General features: G+C 35.2%; 1 protein-coding gene across 3 annotated transcripts; it reads right to left on the reverse strand.

Annotated features, from left to right (window-relative positions):
* Positions 1 to 2118: 2118 nt before the first annotated feature.
* On the reverse strand, positions 2119 to 16007 carry LOC105158666 (uncharacterized). 3 transcript variants are annotated; one of them, XR_847534.3, is made up of 10 exons: positions 15366 to 16007; positions 13928 to 14020; positions 12794 to 12898; positions 7715 to 7861; positions 7418 to 7516; positions 7201 to 7329; positions 6326 to 6505; positions 4682 to 4798; positions 3789 to 4008; positions 2441 to 2579 (listed from the first exon to the last, which is right to left on the reverse strand). XR_847534.3 is itself a non-coding variant. In XM_011075493.3 (9 exons), exons 1-9 carry the CDS (start codon positions 15717 to 15719, stop codon positions 2415 to 2417), a joined length of 1389 nt encoding a protein of 462 aa, XP_011073795.1. In that variant the 5' UTR covers positions 15720 to 16005; the 3' UTR covers positions 2119 to 2414. The 3 variants fall into 3 exon arrangements, 2 of the variants coding, with proteins under 2 accessions (XP_011073795.1, XP_088734719.1); XM_011075493.3 differs by lacking the exon at positions 3789 to 4008 and having other exon boundaries at positions 2119 to 2579; positions 15366 to 16005; XM_088878593.1 differs by lacking the exons at positions 3789 to 4008; positions 7201 to 7329 and having other exon boundaries at positions 2119 to 2579; positions 15366 to 16006.
* Positions 16008 to 16755: the final 748 nt, after the last annotated feature.

Consider the following 16755-nt stretch of genomic DNA (forward strand, 5'->3'; position numbering starts at 1 on the left):
AAATTATTCTCTGTAAAAAAATATAATTTATCTTTATGTATTTTTTCAAATACAATAATTTATCCCCTATATTTTTCAAAATGGAGCAATTTACCTCTCTTATACAAGAAAATAAATTACTATTCTATTTGCTTTATTTCCAATATCGCCTGGGTAAATTGCATTAAACTATTTGGAAATTCGGTTAGTCAATGAGGGTAGAGAAGGTGTCTGTTAGTATGGGGACAATGCATGGTATTAGTAGCATTATACATATGAAAAAGGGTCGATTATAACGACTTACCGTAAAGTTTGACATAATTACGAATATCCCTCGTTATTAAGAAAATTATCAATACCTTCCTAATTTTAACGGCCGCAACATGTAGTTCATTGTTCGTTAGTCTCTATTATTTTTTCATCCATTTGAACATATTGAAATGCCCTTGTGAACGAAAAGTTATAATTTTATTTATTTTTAAATTTTTTCGTTGATTAAGTGGATAATTTTTCAAACTTTTTCATCCACTCCGTCTAATTTTTCTTAAAAAAAAACTACAAGGGCTGACATAGTTGACAATTCCATACCACCATCCAAAAATTACATAATTTCATCAAATATCAAAAAGTATTCATAATTTTTCAAATTATAAAAAAATATTCATAATTATATCAAATTAAAAAAAAATCATTATAATTTACTCTATAAAAAACGAAACAAAAAATTGGAGGGACTTTGTTTTACTTAAATAAAGCTCCAAAATCGTTGATCAACAAGATTAAATATACAAGAGGTTTGCTTCCCCCAAGGTGCCAACTCTTTTTCAACCACAATTCTCCAATGCCAACTGATGATTTTGCATCAAGTTTTGGGAAAATTACATTTTTCATCCAATAATTTTCCGTGGCAATTTCCATTCGCTTCGATTTTAATTTCGTAGTCTATACTATTATATAAAAGAAACCTCATTTTTATTTACAAACAGTAGATACGGACACACCGCAACACCAAATTTTAAAATGACCATACATTTCGTTGACAATTTCTCTTTTTTATTCTAGCCGATGTTATTATTTTATTTCCTAAAAGTGTGTGACTCCACAGGTGGATGAATTCAATTTAATTATATTCATCTCCAATATGTTTTCTATTCTAATTAGTGAAGAATGTAATTTGATTTGAAAGTGGTGGCCATACTTTTTTGTCTTTTGGTAGGAGACATTTATAATAGATTGTTACTCTATATATTATCAGGTTGGTTTTGGTTTTTTCAATACTTTCAAAATTTCTTTTGGTACGTTTATTTGGTGCTTATATATTCCCAACCCCATGTGGTCTTTTTTTTCCTTTTCTTGCATAGATTTAGTATTTGATGAGTAGTAATAATTAAATCCACATATATATGTTTAATCACACTTGAATCAAATAACATTTAGCATAACAACACCAATATTTAGAGGGTTTTATAAAATTTATATTATGTTCTACATTATACTAGAAAATTGATTAAAAAAATATCCACATATTTTATTGTTTTTCAATCTAAAATGTTTTACTCCTACAGAAATCAAGATATTACCTAATAATATATTAATTTTAATATTTTAATGGCTTTCGTTATTATATATTTATATTTGAAAAGATTAAGGAATATAAAATACTTTATATGCTCATACTTTCGAAGTCACAGATAATGTTTTGATTATGAATCTAAGATCAATATATAGATTCTTAACAGAAATTAAAAAAAAAAAAAATAAGTACGTACCAAGAGATGTACTTGGGGAATTGATTATAAAAATTCTGTAATTTTGAAAATGAATTTAAACAATTCAATGAACTTTAACGAAATCTATTTACAAGAAATGTCCACATTCAGTTTTTTCAATTAATATATTTTATTAATTCAGTATGTTTCTAAAATTAAGTTTTATATAATTATAATATTGATTTACGAAAATACCAGTAAACTAATATAATTATAAAGAGAATTTAGTCAAATAAAAAAAAATGAAAGAAATCTTATTATGCAGGATGAAGTGCAATTTAGTCAGGTACTGGCATTCTGACCAATAGGGAAGGGCTCTGATTTTGAATTAGAACAGAGAACCGAAGCCCATGACGGACAAAAACAAAAGTACAACAGAAAGTGTCAGCAATCTGCATAAACACAAACTAGTATATCACACAAACACAACTCTTAATCAAGCAACCAAAACCTGACATTTTCTAGCCTTCTTTGTTGGTGACACTAGACAAAGGAAGAAAGTATTGACCAAACAACAAAGAATACTTCCATCAAATGCTATCAAATTACATTTACATCTGCAATTTTACAAGAAAGAAAATATCGGACAATAGAAGTACAAAAAATGGAATGAACAAACTTATATCATTGGAAAGGTTCCGCCTCCCAAGTGAACGTGCAACTTGTTCAGCCTGCCGAGGGAATACGCAACTTGTTGGCAACGTAGAGGAGATGGCTGATGTTGGTAGATGGATAGTGTTGGAGTAACTTAAGATTAGAAGTGAAGTCACCAGCAAGTAAACGCTTCCGGACAATAATCAGCATTGCACAACAAATTCGGAGCAGTGTTTCCTGCAGTTTTGTGAGGATAAGGTAAACTTGTAGACTAGTTCATTTTTTTGCACTTGTAGCTTCGGGCTGAAAGAAATAAAACTAAAAAGAATAACCAATGGCATCTAAAAAGTACCACCATTTGGGCATGCCAGAAAAAAAGAAAACAAGTAGACCAACATGCATCAACTTAGCAGTTATTGGGGGGGAGCTCGAATGGCGGATGGTTAATGATACTCAAACATTCCAAAAGCTATAAATGCTTATGATTAGGGATAATTGTACCTCCTCCCTTTTAGTTTGGCTAAGTTATATGAACGTCGTTCTCTGGGAAATTTCAATAACCTCCCTTGTTACTTATCTTTTGCTAACCAATTACTCCCTTCCCTTCTAATAGTCAACCTGATAATTTAGTGACATCATCACCAGAGCTTTTATAAATTTCCAAGATGCACTCATATATTTTGATGATGTCACATATTTTGTGAAGTCGTTCATAAATTTTACAATTACCCTCATATTAGACAATGAACCTGATTTCTACATCCCTGTAAAGATTATCCCATAACTAGGCATACCCACACTTCTAAACAACAACAATAAGAACTGATATCCAATTAGGTCTCGACCCTCCTAATAATTTACTAACACAAATTCCTAATTAACAAAGTTGGACACACTAATTTATGCCATAAAAATTAGTTATTTAAATTTCATTTTCCTGATCAAATTATAGACGATGTGGTAAATGGGATGCAATATCAGAAGGTTTCACTAAAGTCAACAGTGTGATTAGGTTTGCATAAATGTGTCTATCACATTTTTTATTTACTGCATAGTAATTGGAAGAAAATTATGTAGAATACAGATTAGTATGAAAAACGACTAGAAAATTGATCCCTATGATTGAATTTATAAATTCTAATATAGGACTTATCCATACAATACGGAGACGAAAGTTTTTTGCAATATTATTGTGAGTACTAGAACGAAATCAATTCTTACAATATGCCGTGAGCTCAATTTGTTTGGAAAGAAAGGATAACTAAGAAAAGAGAAAATAGAGAGAGATGTTTTAGGATTCCATCCTTTCCACAACTCTTACCACCTCTCAAATGGTGTCTAAATGAATCTGTCATTGTTTTGTTTAAGGAGAGTTGGACAAAGATTGTTTCATGAGTGCATGTGACAACGACATTGACCAAGATTAACATTGCATCGTAGCCTAACCTCAACTTTGGTAACTTCAAGCCAACTCAAGTAAATCTTCAGTACAGAGTAGGCTTATAGGTCTCTTCTTCTATACTGCTTTATGATGGTCATTTCCCAATTCAAAATCATTCCATGTATGTTAAATCAAACTCTTCCTCTAGGCTTGTCAGCAGCCAACCATTCTTCTTGGTAGGGGCATGGAATGTGCTCAGACTATCTCAATCAGTTCTCGCTCAATCTATTTCGACGAAAAATCAAGTTAGTTAGTTTGTGAATATAGCCATTTCTTTATCTGTTCTTCTTTCCACATAAATCTATTTTAACAATCTTTAGTTTCAGCTATTATCAAGTGTAACTATCATGCAGCCATCAAAATATTTCATGCAGATCCTAACTATGGAATTATCCCAGCTACTGAGAGAAGCTAAAATTTAGGCATTTTGACTTCTAACTACACCATGTGGGCAAATGCTTTTTAATCTACAAAAAGACGATCCAAGTGCACAATCTTCATTTAGTTCCAAATATTTTTGTTCAAGATTGTCTCATTACAAAATCCACTTCAGACATAATTGTGAAGTCTAATCAAGCAACCACTATCATCCACTTCAAAGGTACACCATAAAAGCTCCAGCTAATGTTAATATCATCTGAAACTGATAAATATTTGACTCAAACAGAACGCTTGATGCAGCCGCTATAGTCATCATAAGATGTGCTGAACTCTTCCTCTCTATTTTTCACTTTGATGAAAGCTTCGTTGTACAATACCAAGATACAATGCTCTAAGCTCTATATTTCTTAATGCAAAAGATATGTAACCAGAAAGGGTAAGTAAATGCTCTATAAACTAGAATACATGCACAGATATGTACCTCCAAATCAACACACCAGATAAGAAAATGACTTACTTGAGGACCATCAGGGTCACTCAGAAGTGTGTCCCAGATTAGGAGAATGTCTGTAAAATTGAATTCTTGGGTCAAAAGGAGTGTAATCCACCTGAATGCATAAAACTGGGGATTGACCTGCACATACAGACACAAGGCATAGGAAAAGAACTGTGTTACATTACACCGGCTAGAAATGAGGTAATAATCAAAGCTTCCATCAGCAGAAACTTTCACTAGATTATAAATTATATTCTTCAGTCATAGACACGACACTTGGATGGAACCGAAGTAGTGAAATGCCCAAAGTGCATCTAGCCCAGGGTCTTGCGGGGATTAGGCACAAGCTGTGGTGCATACCTCATCCAGTGAAGTAAGAAAATGTATGATTTTTCAGCGAATGATGATAATACCAATAACATAAGCAAATTTACAAAATGAACAAACAATATTTAAGACGGAGAATAACTTAGCTGGTAGAGTACATTCAGTAAATATTTATAAGATTTTCAGAAATAAATATGTATTGGAAAAAAACAAATTGAAATCAAAAGCAGCATAAACTGACAGCAAAAAAATAGGCAGTATCTCATCTAGGTCAACTCTTTGTTGCTGTCACGATCATCATTAGTTGATGCACAGTGCTCGTCATCTTTGTCAGTGTCACATTGGTCCATTCTACTTCCTCATCCATAAGATGACAAGTAGCAAATGTACATCAGTACATGAAGTGACAATTCTCTTAGTAATTGCTCTCGAGTTTTTAAGTAGATGCAGATTGTGGTAAAAATCCATAACCACAGCATCTTCAAGTCTAGAAGATTTGGCAATTCATGTCCAAATGCTATCACAAACAAACATAAGATCATAAGTGTCTGAAACAATCTTAGGGCAGGCATCTTTTTAGCATCCAACAATAGTGCTACCAAATAAAAAAGATCTACATGTTACAAGCAGTTGTTAATCAGGGAGGAAACCGAGCAGCTTAGCTTTCTCAAGCAAACTGAATTACTAAGGATGCCTTACACACAATGACCACCCTTCTACCTTTTCTTTCCAATCGTGAAGTATGGATACACTCCACTAGATGAAAGACTAATTAACTGAAGAAGCTAACAAGTAACAGGTCAAAAAGGCTGCAGTGTTGGTAATTAATTATCAACATAGAGATACAACGCAACTTTACTCGCTTCAGGGAAATTTTATAGATTCACCATTTAGCCACATAACCTTTGACTCTCAATGGGGATAATATCCATTCATAATACACAAAATTTGGCATGATCTAATGATACACTGAAGACTCACTGACAAAAGATTAAGCAGTTCAATTATTTGGTTGTTTTGTTTGTATCCTCTAGCACAACAGATGACCTTTGCATAAAAGTCTTAATGTCCTTTTCCCTTGAGATCAACAATACATGTATAAGTTAAGATGCGCCTGAAGGTGACACAACAATATTATACAACATACAGTTGAAAATTGAAGTTTGAGTATCTTCTCCTCTCACTTTCTTGTATGGATAAAGAGATCATGGTGTGCAAATCTGCCTTCCTATACTAGATTTTCTTGAACATTGTAATTGAATTTATATTCTTCAGCACTGCCACAACAGAGAAGATAAAACGCAGGGGATTAACAACATAGGACGCATAGATTCTTACTTTTGTTGACATCTCAAGATGACGCCAGAGTTCTTCATCATGCTCCTTTAGAAGCTGTGATAATCTTGTAAGGGTCGAACGGATTCCCACAACACTGTTATCAAGTTGTTGAACAAAATTATCCCGAAATCCACTTAATAACTCCACAAAACAGAAGAAAGTGTCTGCTTCAGCAGAAGCCTGCAGGGCTTGCAAAAGGAAATAGTAACTGAAATATAAACCAAAACAACAATACAAAGATACAGCACCCAATGCTGCATAAGGAAATGTCAAGCCTAAAATTACCCCCCCCCCCCCAAAAATGTAAAAGTTGCTATGCAGAATAAGAGTCAGCCTATTACTCCAAATGAAATGGGGAGTGATGCGAGCACCTTCTGACCCCAAGAATACCATCCAAAAAGTATCAGAGTGTCTGTTACTCTGAGTGAAACTAGGGAGTGGTGAACCTCAAAGTCAACTCAGTTGGGATGTAATTTGTATAATGACCAAATAATGGATATGCTCAAGTTCGGAGGACTGGCAGTTTGGAAAACTCTTCATGCAGCTGCTTTTCTTGTTATTAGACGTGTCTTGGGGGAGAGAGGAGGGAGTGGATGGAAGGTGAATAGATGGATCAACATATCTTTAGATAATGCTTAAAGACAGACTTTATATATTTAACTGGTATAAAATGGAACGAGATGATATTTTATTCGAAATGGGGTAAAAATTTCAATGAAGTCCAACTGGAATAATTAATTTATATTTGTAGTATTTGTTGTACCATTTTTTTTAAAGATAAAGCATGGTTGCATATTATCATTCAATTTAAACTTTTAAATCACTCGCATATTGTTGTAAAACAGAAACATTAGTAACCAAGAAAAATAACTTACGGAATTTTCCTCCTCGGGATCATTTTTGAACACATAGAATAGCGGCGCTAAGATTTCATTCATCCCTTGCACATATTTTATTCCAGGATTCAGTTTTGCAAATACAATCAATATGTTCCTCAAAGCCTCCTGAAAGCAAGATTCACGGGGCACATGCACTAAGCATGCATTGCTAGACTAGAAACAAAAGGAGAAGATAAATGGAACTAGAGCTCACTTGGTTAGATATAGCAAAAGTTGAGTCCCCAGAGAAAAAGTTCATGTCTGGATGAGTCCGCTTGACATCCCGGTCAATCTGTTGCATGATCTCACTGTCCTACAAAGTATAGATGTTGGAGTCAGATAACATATTTATCTTAGTTGGCATTGGTCTGCTGTATACCAGGCATACCATTAAGCACGCCGACAACTTTAAAGTCAAATAAAAAAGGGCACGAACACAGGTTGCACATCAGTGCATAACCTCAAATACATGCAATGCATGATTTTTAAGTGTTGTAAGGAATAAAGGTACCTGAAAGAATTGATTCCATATACTATTCTTCCCAAGACTTAAGGGATGCTCTCCATGAGTTACCTCTGATCTTGTGAGGAAGCCTGGTATGCCATCTAGATCATTGTTCTCAATTCCTGACTTTTCCAGCCTCCTCGTAATCTCTGACTGACTAGCCATGGAAACATTCAGAAACATGCTGGAAAATAGAAAAGATGTGTAGTCGAGATTCAAGAAATTCACAATCACAACTATGATGTCCATGCAAGCCAATCAAGATGCAAGTCTTAAGAATTCTCCTGAACACTAGCTTGCCACCCAAAAGGATAACAATGAGCTAATCAAGCTTTTAGGATTGCTGACTCTCAAGTAAGTGATGCCAAACTTTCACTTTAGAGAAATAATATCCTCCTCTCACTGTCTAAGACAGCCAATATCCTGGTAGCGAAGGATCAAAATTTCTAACTTAATACATTAACATCCGTAATTAGATAGCGAATTCGCCCAGCAGAACCAGGTCAGGAATTTTGCCCAATCAAGAAACTTCGTAAACTTTCGACCTGCCAGAATTGGTTTTTGTTAGAATACTTATATTATGTTGTCTTATTTATTTTATTTTATTTTAGTTAGGCATACAGATAACTTATATCATTCCCTAATTTATACTTAACCCTAATCCTATCTCTATCTATATGGGATGGAGATTCTTCAATAAAATAAAATTCAAAGATTCTCTTATTTCACATGATATCAAGCAGGTTTGGAAAGGAAAAAAACCGAAAGAAAAAGGATATTATCCCCCAACAGAATTACAACAACCCACTGTTATCCGCTCACTGCCACTCTCCTTCATCCTTCACCATTCACATCCAACTAATCCTCTGTTTTTTTCTCCAAAGAAAAAGGATTTGTATGTTGTGAATTTCATTGGTTGGTTGGCTGATCTGACTTTCACAGGCGATTACCATGTGAATTTTGCCGTAGCTAATTTTCTATTAGTTTCCAAGCCAACAAGATCTTTTAATAAAATAATTGTAACAGTCAGCACTTCTATTGCTGGGTCACTACCCTTACCATTACTGAGTTGTATATATCGGAGTCTGATCTAGTTACAATAAGCCAATAAGACCGCAAAACACTTTTTCACTGTTATGGTACATATTCTGCAACTTCAGTTGTTCCATCTCCAAGTGTTTTACTACTTCTGATGGTGTGCCTTCAATGTTAGATCCCCTTATCACTGATAGTGAATCTTATTTCTCATCCGTGTCTTTCTCTAATTCCTTGTCACCTGTTTGTATCACCAGTCCTAATGGAAACATCACTCTTTATGAGGTCCTCTTTGCTTCTCCCTTTATTATTATCTATATTATCTATTAGTCAACTTACTAAATCCAAAACCTACTATCTAACTTACTTTACTTGAAATTATGTGTTTTAGGACATACAGGTGGAGGGCGATTAATGGAATCCATGAGCATGGTGGCACTTTTACTTGGACGAAACTACTAAACCTGTAGATGGGAGTGCTCTTTCTGCCTCTTTTTCCCTAGCATTGTCGCCTTGGTCACCCATCATTTCAAATTAAGACAACTATTGCCATTAAATCTCCTATTGCTATCTTGGACTTAAGTTGTTTGAGTCGGGCAAGCATCATCATGCTTCCTTTCCTCCTTAAGTCAAAACAGGAAAGCAATATGTCCTCTGAGACCTGGTCAATCCAATGTCTAGGGTCCTTGTCTTGTTGAGTTTGTTGCTGGAATCCGAAACATTCTTATCTTTGTTGATTATTCCAGGATAACCTGGGTGTATATTTTATGATAGACCTCAAGTTCCTCATGCCATTACCTTTTATTGTAATTAAATAGAAACTCAATTGACTGCACATATTCATGTTATTTGAACCGGCAATATGCTGGAATTTTTTCAAAAAGAGGTCTCTGTTTCCTGTGAGTCCTTTTTACATCAGACTTCGTGTCTCACACTTTCTCAGCAAAATGGTGTTGCAGAACACAAACTTCTAGATGTTGCTCACACTCTAATTCTCAAATGAATGTTCCTCAATCCATTTTCCTTTGTTCTGGCGGGTGTGCCTCTGAGCAAATGGTGTTATAGAAAGCAAACTTCTTGATGTTGCTCACAATCTAAAGTTCAAATGAATGTTCCTACATCCATTCATTTTTTTCATGTGTCCTTGTTAATCATTACCTTCTAGTGTTCTCCATGGAGACCATCCCTACTTTTGTCTTTCTCTCGGTCAATTTCTCTTTTATGTTACTCTATTTCATCTCTTTTCTGCTTTAATTCACATTTCCTCCCCTTGTCATGATAAATTGCCTCCTAGATCAATCAAGTGCATATTTCTTCGCTATTCTTGCATGCAAAAGGGATACAATTGTTTTGATTAAGTCTCGCATTGATCCTTCAGTTTCTCCAGGTCTAGCACCTAGCACTCAAAGGTACCTCTCCTTCTGGGTTTAATTCTAAATCTTTTCCATTACTTATCCTGATCATCTGATGTTTGACCTCCTGAAGATATTACCACTCAACCAGAATAGGTGTATTCCTGTCATAGGCAACTACTACAACCCATCATGTGCAGTACCTCGGCTATTGACCTTCTTTTGCTGTAGTTTCGAAGTTATCCGATCTTTCAGCCTCTGGTGATGATCTTCCTATCTGTAATTGCAAAGGTAACGATCTTATATTGCATGTCCTTTAGCTACTTATCTCTGTTTTGATAATCTTAGCGTGCTTTTCATAGTCCCTTGTTTCCCTTCCATTAGAAACTATTCCCAAGTCTTATCTTAAGGCATTACAACACCTTAAATGGAAGATGGCTATAGATGAGAAGATGGCTGCACTTGTCGCTCAAGGGACTTGGGAGCTCATACCAGCACCTACTAGTGTCGAGACTGGTGCTTGCCTGATGGGTGTTTACTCTTTAATATTAGACTAATCAGCCTGTTAACCAATACAAGGACAAACTGGTTGCCAGAGGGTTAACCCAAACCTATGGTGTTGACTATCTTTAAACCTTTGTTTGCTAGTTGCATACTTAAACTCTAATCAGGTATTATTTTCCTTGGTTGTTAGATTGGCCTATACACGATGGATGTGAACAATGTCTTTTCATATGGTGATTTACACAACACTATTTTCACAGAGCACCCAACTAGGTAAGTTGCTCAGATGGAGAAGCAAAATGCGATCTGTAGATCAAAGAATGCAATTTAAGATCTGAAGTGAATCCCAATCATGATACTGGAAAAGTTAGCTTCCATATATGTCAGTCAAATTACTCTTTTTTGGCAATAGCTTTTGGGTTATAGAAGAAACTAAAGCATAATTTTCATCAAGGACCACCACATTCCTACAGATTTAATCGTCAGTTATGGAAGCCTGATGGTAACTATTTAGAGGAGAAAATGAAGTACAGAAATTTGTAGGGGAGTTGATACACCTGCAGATAACTAGATCTGACTCGCTTTATTGGCGAACCACGACTTATTCACCGAAGTTGCTCCTAGGATCATGGAGTACGTTAAGGCATCTCCAAGGTAAAAGGGTTGCTATTTAAGAAACATGAGCCCTTGAAGATAGAGGCCTAATCACATGTAGACTGTGTTGGCTCTAAAAGGTTATAGAAAATTCTACCTCTGTGCTCTGGGTATGGCAATTATGTTGGTGGAGATCTTATGACTTGGTCAGTTTAGAAACAGACTACAACATCTAGATCTGGTTGCAAAAGTTGGAAATAACAATGGCACATAAAACCAGTGACATGCTGTGGTTAAAGAAATTACTGGGAGAAATATAAGTAATTCGAGTTTGCTTATCTGCAACTTATGAACTTAGCCAAGTGCCAACAGAACGCTATAAAATGGTACCTAATTTTTCAAATTCAATGTAACAATCTATTATTTATGATGCATGGAGGTTGATAAGATCCATGCATTTAGCAACATCTTAGTTGTTTCTCTATCCCCCATTTATCGATTTCTTTCTGGTTCTTTATAGAGCAATTATGAAAAGTAAGTTGATCTAAAGGTTATTGTGGCTGATCCAGCAAAATTAATTCAATGAGAAGATGAAAAAGTGTGGGTTGGCTCTAGTTCAAGACCATGTGTTCCTGCTAAGTAGGTTAGTGATCTGTGGGAGGCCTCACAGTCAATGTTGGTTAAGAGCACTTATGGATAGTGTGCAGTTTACGTTTAGGATATTCTAGAAAAAATCATCACATAACCTACAAGAAGCCCTCATCTGTGCACTGAGAAAATCAGACAACTTTTATATTGCTAGTTTGCTACTAATCTAGTCTTTCATGAAAGAACTAAGCATATTGAAATTAACTTGCTTTATTTGTCAAATCTGTGATCAGCCAACAAATTAGCACCTCACCTACTCCTTCCTGGGGAGACCGCGGATGTCTTCAGCAAAGTATAGGAAAAATCATTTTAAGAATTTATGTGAGAGCCGCTTATGAAATTCAGCAAAGAGCCACTTTTCGATATTGTGCAGTTTATACTGAGGATATTCTAGAAAAAATCATCACATAACCTACAAAAAACGCCCTCGCCCGTGGACTAAGAAAATCTGACAACTATCATATTGCTACTAATCTGGTCTTCAACGAAAGAACTAAGCATATTTTTGAAATTGACTATTGCTTTTTTTTTGTCAATGTTAGCACCTGATCTACTCCTCTCAGGGGATACTGCAAATGTCTTCAGCAAAGCATAGGAAAAATCAGTTTAAGAATTGATGCGACAGGTTGAGCATGGCTGATATATAGCTCCAACTTGAGGCCAATGTTAGAATATCTTGCTAGAGCATTCAGATTACTCTTGTTAGAATATCTTATAGCATCTGGTCTAATTGAGTTAATTTACTTTAGGTATTCAGGATCTTGTTAAAGAATCTTAGTGTGTCTCGTCTAATACCAAACCCACGAGATGTAACCATCAGCAGATAATGCGAAGTGACTATATGGTCAATATCCATCAAATTCTTTTCCTTCTCCAGCTTCACAATCATTACAAGGAGAGAAATAGATAATAGCAGATACAGATATTGGTCAAAAGATTTGCAAGAACTTACAGGATTCATCAATAACTCCTCTTTTAAATGCTTATATTGAGACCTCTTCTTGGCCAAATCTGAAGGCCAAAGTGAGCGATCGGGTGGCAGATACCCCAATAATAGCTGAAAAGAGTTCAAGATAAAACCATAATCTAATTTTATTAAAGTTCCTAAATCAAGAAACAGGATTAAGGGAGAAAACCAAAAGCAAAGAAGAAAAAGAAAAAGAGTAACATCTCAGTTGTTAGTATTAAGCCTTAATGAAATTTTATATCAATATTTATTACGCATAAAAAGAGAACCAAGATTTACTCTCATTTATTCTTTTGCTATTAAGAAAAAAAGGGACAGGAGTTGGATATTGCTACTTTTATACTTCGATAATAGATTATCAGTCTTGGACTTCAATCAATGGCTTTGATATTTTCCAACATAAAAACTCCTCCATTCCTAATATTCTTGAGAAGCACGAGTACCCCATCAATGGAGTTACAAAAATTAAGAATCATGATGAAGGATAGGTGAAGCATTAATAATGGAGAAGAACCTCCATGGTAGGCTAGGATAGACTACTGTGTAGCCTAAATCAGTCAATACATGCTCTGATTCTACAGATTGGTCATAACATGGGACTGCTCAAATACTATTTTCTTTTCCTTTTTTTCCTGTGGGACTATGAGATTTCATCAGGTTTGTTTGAAAGAACGGAGAAACATAATCTATTCACTATTGGTATCCTTTATGTTAACCTAATAAATAGTTCGTTTTAAATTTGAAAATTCCACCGTGGACTACCATTCTGAGAATTCCATCAAAATATTGTGCCTCACTAGTTGATTTTGCTTCTCAAGCTCTAAATTCAAAAACCAGATCAGCATTGATGAAGAACAGTTTAATTGTTTAGACCCACAATGTATCGACATGATGCAGATATTGTAATTCCATGAATGTTTCCCTGTTCTTTTGTCATAATTCTACATTTCTTCATGAAACATAATTGGAATGTCAACCAGTGTACAATTATTTCTAATAATAAATAGTTTAACGCCCTTTCTACAATCGGATACTAATTGGTACAAGAAATTCTTACTTCTTAAACATCGCTTAAAATAAAATGCACCAAGATCAAAGACAATAACTTAAAATTAGTACCTTCCACACAGTTGCGCGAATACCAGCTGCACCAGGGATGCCTTCTGATGCTAGCCTCCTCAATTCTCCCATATTTATAACCTTCCTCGAGAGCTATGGTTAACAATAAAAATAAAATGCAAATTAACAGATAAAATAAACCAGCCCATTAAAACTGTAAAGGGAGAAAAAAAGCAGAAAGGATAAACAAAAAAATTTAATGCCCGACAAATGCAGTTATCTAACATGCAACTTTCAAACCCCATGCATTATTGCATGTACCTTGACCTGGGAGGACAGTGTCTCCTGCCTTGTCATGATTCACATCACTTATTAAATTGAGTATCCCTCTTTTCATGAGCATATATCTCTTGACAAGAAATAAAGAGGCACAGTCTACATAGCTGATAGCACATAGCAACTAATATACAGAAACAAGTTAGCTGTCAGAGATCAGTACAACAAAAAGAGTATATTCGTTTCATCAGGAGGTGATATTGAAGTTTATCTCCAGTAGTTGGAAGATCCCTATCTTCACGCAAGGAAAAATACCTACTCCCATTTTATTTGGATAGATCATTTGAGAGAATAGTTATTTTATATTATTAGATAATCCTAGATTTTTAGCATCATGATCATGACTCATACCACAGTTTCTCCGCGCAACAGGCCTCCACAGACTCAGCCAGTGTGGTAGCAGGGAGATCATCAGTGTCTCCTAATATGGGAAAGCTCTTTTATCTCTCCACCACCAACATGACCATAAGAAGATAATTTCACTAATTTACTAAAGGAAATTCTGAACTTGAGTTCAGACTGAAAGAAGCATTTCCCCTGGTCCTTTGCCTGAATAGATAATGTATAGCATTGCACATTGAATGCCTTCTCAAGCCCTCGTGAACAACACATGTGCGTTAAACTATATAGGTAGATTTATTATTTCTCCCTTGGGAAGCTGCATAATTTGCATGATTAACCATACCCATTTGTGAGTTGTGTAGTTCAATAGATCAGGGAACAGCCTATGAACACAATATAGAGTTAAAATTTTCGAGGCTCAATCCCTTTTATATCAAAGACATGATACGTTGGAAGAGAAAACCGGCGGAGGTAAGACTTATGTTTTGTTTACTATAATAAGTTGCAATAGCCAGTAATTATCGAGACCACTTGTATTTACATGACAAATTTAAACTGCCAGAATAAATTCCAAGTCAACGAGGACTTCAAGCATCAATGTGAGTGTGAGCAACAACGAGGACTTCAAGCATCAATGTGAGTGTGAGCAACTTTCATGAGATCCTACGTAGTACGTTACTCCTGCTGCAGTGCGTGTGAACATGCATTGTTAAGGCGCATGCACAAACAGTGGAACCATCCGCGCAGCACTGTATTCTGAGTTCGTCCGAGTGTTTGTGTTTGTACATGTATATAAGAGAGAGAGAGAGAGTTGAAAAACCTCTTGTAAAAGCTGAACATGCCTAGAGATTTCTTCAGCAGCAGGATGCGCGGATCGCAGACCACCAGCAGAAACCGTGGAATTGGCAGAAGAGCTCCTATTATCCTCATCACTGTGACACGTACTACTATTACTAGCATAATTACTGCTCAACGGATCCCTAATTCCCCCTTTCGCAGCACCAGTAGCGTGACCAGAAGAAGCTCTCACAGGCTCCGGTGGTGGAGGCGGCGGCTCAACAATTGGGGATGCAGGCCACTTCACGGGTTCCTTTGAAGGCGGTGATGGAGGCGGCTGAGGATTGGACCAGATGGAGCTGTTGAGCCAATCGGGCACTCGTTTCTTCACCATCATTCGAACAAATTACAGTAACTATTACTGGATCAACGGATTCGTAACAGATTGTCGTCAAATTAGTTGATGGAAAATTGGAGAATAAAAAAGCTTTAATTTGATCGTTGTGAATTAAGATGGTCGTGCTCGTGTGGAAGCATTGCCGCAATCAGCCGTATGCATTCTTCCGCGCGTGTGTGTGGGAAGAGAGTGGGGACTGGGAGGAACGAGGTTTGGCTGCCAGGTGGATTGGCCTTGGCCGTGGTCAAGTGAGTCTGGAGCAGTTGAGAATTTCAAATTGAAAACCTTCTGATTTCTCAAACACACATATATTCATCTACATTTATATCTATTTCCATATTTATTTAAAGGTTAAGTTACAATAATCTTATTTAAAATACGATATAATTATGAATATTTTTTTATTATTTTAAAATTTTTTGATTTTAACAGTCGATTAACAATTAGTCCAATCCATTGGTGTTCGTTCAGGTTTTCATTCATTTTTTTTCTATAAACTGACCAAAATATTCTTATGGAGTATGGACTAAGAACTATAGTTTTATTTATTTTTTTTATAATTTTTTCATCCACTTCGTTTGATTTTCTTTATAAATTTTTAATTTTTTTAAAAAAATAAAAGTATACAGTAAGGAGAAAGTTAAAATTTTCATAACTACATCAAATGATTACATAATTTTAGTAAACATCATGGGAATATTTGTAATTTTTTAAACAATAAGAAATATCACAATTATGTCAAATCTCAGTAGAGAGAGTCATGGAAATGAAATATAATTATTATGCGAATACCTCTTGATTATTTTGAATAGCTTGTGTGGTAAAATAAAAGGATAAATAGTTATGAAGTAAATTAAAAGAATTATGATGTGAAATAAAAGAGCTTCACGATGCATAACGATGTTGATGAATTTGTGTGGCATGTCAAGGAGATTCATTTAAATAGTAATTGATGAATAGTGATGTTGAGTTTGTGGAGAAAAAGACTATATCACTCGTCTTGTAAACAGACTACGAAAAGAAGAGTTTAACTAAT

The sequence above is a fragment of the Sesamum indicum genome, linkage group LG3 (assembly GCF_026168435.1).
Source record: "Sesamum indicum cultivar Baizhima isolate 11 linkage group LG3, ASM2616843v1, whole genome shotgun sequence".
Lineage (NCBI taxonomy): Eukaryota > Viridiplantae > Streptophyta > Magnoliopsida > Lamiales > Pedaliaceae > Sesamum > Sesamum indicum.

What these genes read in the sequence shown, in the direction of transcription:
- LOC105158666 (XM_011075493.3), bottom strand. Translation starts at nt 15,719, where the DNA reads ATGATGGTGAAGAAACGAGTGCCCGATTGGCTCAACAGCTCCATCTGG. An exon ending in TTCGCGCAACTGTGTGGAAG is followed by an intron (nt 12,899 to 13,927) that starts GTACTAATTTTA and finishes AACTCTTTTCAG; the next exon opens with CTATTATTGGGGTATCTGCC. An exon ending in ATCTTGAGATGTCAACAAAA is followed by an intron (nt 4,799 to 6,325) that starts GTAAGAATCTAT and finishes CTGTATGTGCAG; the next exon opens with GTCAATCCCCAGTTTTATGC.